Source organism: Lacerta agilis, chromosome Z (assembly GCF_009819535.1).
Source record: "Lacerta agilis isolate rLacAgi1 chromosome Z, rLacAgi1.pri, whole genome shotgun sequence".
NCBI lineage: Eukaryota > Metazoa > Chordata > Lepidosauria > Squamata > Lacertidae > Lacerta > Lacerta agilis.
Genome location: NC_046331.1, coordinates 47,334,886 through 47,341,337, shown reverse-complemented (window position 1 = coordinate 47,341,337; position 6,452 = coordinate 47,334,886). Strand labels below are relative to the sequence as shown.

Genomic DNA, 6,452 nt, shown 5'->3' with positions numbered 1-6,452 from the left:
TCAAGGAGCCGTGTGCGCAGACGCACTTTTTTGGAAGAGGGGCGTGTTTTGCCCTCTGTGCACGCGCCTCCCGCCCTGTTTCACCGCCTGTCTTTTCACTCTCGCGAAAGCAGGAACGTCTCCGCTTCCGCGCAGGCGCCCCTCTCCCTAGTGGGCGTTACTTTGGCCCGCCGCGCTTGCGCGCGCCGCCCGAGATAATATAAAGGCCCGCTCCCAAGATGGCGGCGCAGTGCGGCTCCGTCGTCTGAGGCGGCGGGCGCGGCCTGCGCTCCTAGACGCGTTCCTCGGCCTGCTGGAGCGGCGCGAGGCGGCCGAGGGCGAGCGGCGAGCCGCCGGCGGCGGGCCTGTCCCCGGGGTGGAGGTGGGCGAGGCCTCGACGTCGCGCTCGGGCTCGTCGTTCTCGCCGGTGGCGTCGCTGGCCAGCAGGATGCCCAACATTAAGCTCTTCAGCGGCTCCTCGCACCAGGACCTGTCGCAGAGGATCGCCGACCGGCTGGGCCTCGAGCTGGGCAAGGTGGTCACCAAGAAGTTCTCCAACCAGGAGACCTGGTGGGTTGCGCGCATGCGCGGCCGCCGCGTGGCAGGCCGGGAAGGGTAGTTCCGTGCTGTGTGCGAGGGACTTGTTGGGTTTGGTGCGTGGCCGCGGGACAGGCTGGGAAGGGAGATCTCCGAGGCGAGCGAGCCAATGGGTCTTAGGGGAGCGCGCGGGGCAGGCTGGGAGCTGTAGTTTCCCCAGGCTGGATGTAATGCTGCGTCTCTAGGGGATTAGGGGCATGTCCGCAACTCCAAGCAGAAGACTGGGGGCAGCACTCTGGGAACTGTTTTCCATGAAGGAGATGGTGGAGCAGTCTGGGAACTTTAGTTTTCCGTGAAAGAGAGAGAGCAGCGCTCTGGGAACTAGTTTTCCATGAAAGAGATGGGGAGCAGTCTAGGAACTGTAGTTTTCCTTTAATGAGATGGGGAGCACTCTGGGAACTGTATTTCTCCAAGCAGGAGACAAGACAGCAATCTGGGAACTTTAGTTTTCCTGGAAAGAAATGCAGAGCACCACTATGAGAATTGTGCAGCACTGTGGGAACTGTAGTTTTCTGCAGAGTGGATTTGATTTAAAACAAATCGATTTAAATCACAATTTAAATCCTAGTCAGTAAGACTTGATTTAAATCATTTTTTTAACTGAAAGACTCATTCTTGCTGGTATAATCTTCCTATTGACAACCAGATGAAGGTTTCCTTTTAGGAATGATAAATTTTCAGAGTTGTTTTTACAGTTATATTAAAAATGACTGATTTGGTTCTAGCACACGTGAAAACTTATTTCCTGATATATTATTATTATTATTCCTAATCCCTATCCCTAAATCAAAATAATAAATCCTTTGGACTAGAACGTATCGTAAAGAGAATATATTTAGAAAGCGTTTAATTTTTAAAATCCAATTTAAATCGAAATAATCCAGTTTCAATTGAAAATATGCCATTTACAGTCGTACCTCGGGTTACATACTTTTCAGGTTATGAACTTCCATAAACCGGAAGTGTTTCCCATCACACACGTGCGATCCGCATGTGTGCAGATGCGTTCTGCGCAGTACGCAGAAACGTTTTGCACATGCACAAAGCGCGTTTTTCGTGTTATGTACGTTTCGGGTTACGTACAGCGACCCGGAACAAATTGAGTACATAACCCGAGGCACCACTGTAAATGGAAAATATCCAATTTAAATTGGGGGAGATCCGATTTAAATAAATAAATCTTTTTAAAAAAAAAAATAAAAAAAGAATCCTTGATTCTTTCTCCCTGCAGCGTGGAGATTGGTGAGAGCGTGCGTGGCGAGGACGTCTACATTGTCCAGAGCGGCTGCGGCGAGATCAACGACCACCTGATGGAGCTGTTGATCATGATCAACGCCTGCAAGATTGCGTCGGCCAGCCGAGTGACAGCTGTCATTCCCTGCTTCCCCTACGCCCGGCAGGACAAGAAGGACAAGGTTTCAAGGGGATTGGGATTAATGGTGCACCGGGGAGGGAGCGACTAAAAGTGGCGATGCCCTACTCTTGGTAGCTAGGCTGGGTTATAGGTGGGGTGAATTGGAGATTTGCCTGCTAGGCATTCTGGGAAGTGGAGTCTTTCAAGCTAAGCATGCTGGGAGTTGGAGTCTAGCTAGCAAGGACAGATCATAGCTAGGAACCTGGGAGTTGTAGGCCGGACAGCGAGGCATGATGGGAGTTGGAGTCTGGCTATCTAGGATGGGTTAAAGGAGGGATCGTGTTTGCTAGGACAGATGGGAGTTGTAGGCCAGCCAGCAAAGCATGATGGGAGTTGGAGTCTGGCTAGCTAGCCAAGGTGGGATGCTGCCCGCTAAGCAGGATGGGAAGTGGAGTCTTGCTAGGCCGGGTTATAGGTGGGATGAATTGGAGATTGGCCTGCTAGGCATGCTGGGAAGTGGAGTCTTTTAAGCTAGGCATGCTGGGAGTTGGAGTCCGGCTAGATAGGCTGGATTATAAAATGGGATCCTAGCTGCTGGGCAGGATGGGAGTTGTAGCACAGCGCCCAATTCAATGGCCCACTTTCCATTGCAGAGCCGGGCACCCATCTCTGCCAAGCTTGTCGCCAACATGCTGTCTGTGGCTGGCGCCGACCACATCATCACCATGGACCTGCACGCCTCTCAGATCCAGGTGGGACCCCCAGGGCTCATCTAGTCCAGCCCACACAACAACGTGTGAACTTTCTGAATAGTATTACTATTCAACACTCATGTTAATAATGTACTTTTTAATTTTAATAGTAATAATTGATGTTGTGAAATGTTTGAGCGCTTTTTTGGAGGGGAAAAGTGCGGCTTCTATTCAGGTCAATACAGCACCATATTGGCCTGAATAGAAGCCACGCTTTAACTTTTCACAGTCGGGATTTTGGGGGAAAGTGAGACTTCTATTCCGACCAATATGGTATTATTACGTTGACTATGTTATTATGGTTTGCTTTTTATGACGTTTTCCAACTGCTTATCAGATTATTAATAATGATGATTCGAACCGCCCAGAGTGGCCAGATGGGATGGGGATATATTATTATTATTATTATTATTATTATTATTATTATTATTATTATTATTATTATTATTCTGCTTCCTGGCTCAGGGCTTCTTTGACATCCCTGTTGACAACCTGTATGCCGAGCCGGCTGTTCTGAAGTGGATCAAGGAGAACATCGCCGAGTGGAAGAACTGCACCATCGTCTCACCGGACGCCGGGGGTGCCAAAAGGTGACCTCAGAATTTCCCAAAATTTCTCGCAGGTCCCTTCCAGCTCTACCATTTGTGCATTCTGCTCTGAGATTCCTGCCTTGCCGAGGGCTGGACTAGATGACCCTCCGGGGTCCCTCCCAGCTGTTCCATCCTATTAATCTCCCATTCTAGTAGTAGTCATAGTAATTGTAGTGGTGGTGGTGGTGGTGGTGGTGGTGGTGGTAGTAATAATAATAATAATAATAATAATAATAATAATAATAATAATAATTTATTACTTATACCATGCCCTTCCTCTTCTCGTCAATATTCAGAGGATGCCAGCAAGGCTGAACCTTTCTGTAAAAAGGATTTAAATAATAAAAAAAGGATTTTAAATCAAGACATCTCAACCTAGAACATCCTTCTCCCAGGGTGACATCCATCGCCGACCGCCTGAATGTCGACTTTGCCCTCATCCACAAGGAGCGCAAGAAGGCTAGCGAGGTCGACCGCATGGTCCTGGTGGGTGACGTCAAGGACCGGGCGGCCATCTTGGTGGACGACATGGCTGACACCTGCGGGACCATCTGCCACGCCGCCGACAAGTGAGTCTGATTTAAGTGGGGGAAATCCAATTTAAGTGGGGGGGGAATCCAATTTAAATTTAAAAATTCCAATTTAAATTTTAACAATCTGATTTAAATTTAAAAAATTCAGATTGAAATACAAAAAATCCAGATTATTATTATTATTATTTTAAAAAATTTAATTTTCACCCACCCTGCTTGGAAGACAACCCCTGTGGTAATCCACCCCAACCCGCTTTCCCCCACAGGCTCCTCTCAGCAGGCGCCACCCGGGTCTACGCCATCCTGACACATGGCATCTTCTCCGGCCCGGCCATCTCCCGGATCAACGGTGCCGGGTTTGAGGCCGTTGTCGTCACCAACACCATCCCGCAGGAGGAGAAGATGAAGCATTGCCCCAAAATCCAGGTAGGGGGGATTATTACTGTTATTGTTATTATCTCTCTGGCACGTTTCTGATCATTCTCACACCTTCCATCAACATCCTCAGTTACTACTACTTCTACTACTGTTATTGTTATTGTTATCATCTCTGGCATGTTTCTGATCATTCTCATCAGAATCGTCATTTATTACTATCACTAATTATTATTAGGACATGGGTGGCACTGTGGGTTAAACCACAGAGCCTAGGGCTTCCCGATCGGAAGGTTGGCGGTTTGAATCCCTGTTACAGGGTGAGTTCCTGTTGCTCGGTCCGTGCTCCTGCCCACCTAGCAGTTCCAAAGCAGCTCAAAGTGCAAGTAGCTCCGGCGGGAAGGTAAACTGCATTTCCGTGTGCTGCTCTGGTTCGCCAGAAGCGGCTTAGTCATGCTGGCCATATGACCCGGAAGCTGCACGCCGGCTCCCTCGGCCTGTAGAGCGAGGTGAGCGCCGCAACCCCAGAGTCATCCACAACTGGACCTAACGGTCAGGGGTCCCTTTACCTTTAATTATTATTATTATCATAACCTCTGGCACGTTTCTGATCATTATCACACCTTCCATTGTCATCATTTATCATCATCATCATCATCATCATCATCATCTCTCTGGCTCGTCCCAGATCATTTGGCCCCTTCCTCGCTCCACCTCGCCGCATTGCGTGACTTTTCATTTCTATTCTTTGTCTATCGTCTTGTTGCTTTATTGTAATTGCTGAGGCCTGGCGCAAATCAAGATTCATTCATTCATTCATTCAAAGCTTGACTGGCAGGTAAAGCCTCATTCATTCATTCGTCTTGTTTTATTGCTATGGCCAAGGGCTGACGCAAATATTCATTCATATCACACACTATATCTCCCAGTGCCCAGTTAACCCCACCTCTCCCTCTCTTTCCCCACTAGGTGATTGACATCTCCATGATCCTGGCCGAGGCAATCCGCCGCACCCACAACGGCGAGTCCGTCTCCTACCTGTTCAGCCACGTCCCACTATAGTTCCTGACCCCGGCAAATGAATTCCCCTTTGGAGGGAAAAAGTCCTCTGTGCGTGTACAGAGTGCTAAGTTGGTTTTATCCCACGATTCCCCCATTTTTGATTTGGGGCGCCTGGTGGGTGGGAATTCTAACGAGAGTCTAATTTGGGGCTCATTTTATCCACACGTTTCTCTGGTACTTTCACTTCCCGAAATCTCCTTTCAATTGGGGGCACCTGGCGGCCGGAATTTAAAACCCAATTTAAAATGCGGTATTTATTGTTCATTTCCAATGGGCGATCCAATCCCTTGGTGGCGGCGTTACAATTCCTCTTCCCTTGATTTGGGGTTTCGACACTATGACTCCCAGCCCCGAATCCCATTGTTCCCCTCTTTTCTCCTACCCCGTGCTTGTTTCCTTCCCCAGAAAAAAAATCAAATTTGCATCCAGGCACTAGAATTCCTTCTAGGCGCCCGGCAGCGCTATGACTCCCCTAAGCCCCATTCATTTCCTTCTGTCTTTTATAACCCCCCAAAATACACTTAATTTTGAGCTCGGATGCATGCCTGGCGGCACTGCAACTCCTCTAAACCCCATTCCAAAATACACTTAATTTTGAGCTTGGATTCCCTGCCCTCACGTCTATTCATTTCATCCGATCTCACTTCCAATCCCCATTATTGGCCGGCCGCCCCCCCGGCCAAAAAAAACCTTTTTTTTATTCTAGTCTCAGATCCTGGGTGGCAATGTGGGAATTCTAGTGCGCTTTAAATGAAAAAAAATCATATTAACCTGTGGGTTAATATGGTATGTGTCCTATTCATTTCAGAGGGGAAAATTGCTGCTACAGTTCTCCCCAGTCAGAAAAAAATCCTGTTTATTTCAACCCTTTGCCCTTGGGTGCCCGGTTGGGAATTATAGACTCCGGGAGCTCCTGTTCCCCCCTTCCAGTTCCAGGTTCGAGTCCTGATGACGGACAAATTAATAATAAACTCTTATTTAAAAGCCCCAAATCTCCTCTATTTCTTCATTTTCGGGGAGGGAGTTGTAGCTTCTTGCTCTTCTATGATTTCCTTGAGATAGGGAAGCTTTTTATATTTGATGAGTTATTGTATTCATGAGACCTTCTGGTATAGGGCAGTATAGAAATAAAATAAATATTTTGCTTGAAGTCAGATAGAGTCAGAAGGGGCTCCATTGCCATTTTTCTAAAAAATATTAATAATAATAA

At 47.9% G+C, this 6,452-nt stretch overlaps 1 protein-coding gene across 2 annotated transcripts; it reads left to right on the top strand.

Moving 5' to 3' along the window:
• The first annotated feature begins 218 nt into the window (after positions 1 to 218).
• Positions 219 to 5,279, top strand: LOC117039976 (ribose-phosphate pyrophosphokinase 1). 2 transcript variants are annotated; one of them, XM_033137455.1, is made up of 7 exons: positions 223 to 549; positions 1,808 to 1,991; positions 2,584 to 2,682; positions 3,148 to 3,272; positions 3,668 to 3,841; positions 4,072 to 4,231; positions 5,150 to 5,276. In XM_033137455.1, the coding sequence occupies exons 1-7, from the start codon at positions 428 to 430 to the stop codon at positions 5,240 to 5,242; spliced, it is 957 nt and encodes a 318-aa protein (XP_032993346.1). In that variant the 5' UTR covers positions 223 to 427; the 3' UTR covers positions 5,243 to 5,276. The 2 variants fall into 2 exon arrangements, with proteins under 2 accessions (XP_032993347.1, XP_032993346.1); XM_033137456.1 differs by lacking the exon at positions 2,584 to 2,682 and having other exon boundaries at positions 219 to 549; positions 5,150 to 5,279.
• The last annotated feature ends 1,173 nt before the right edge of the window (positions 5,280 to 6,452 follow it).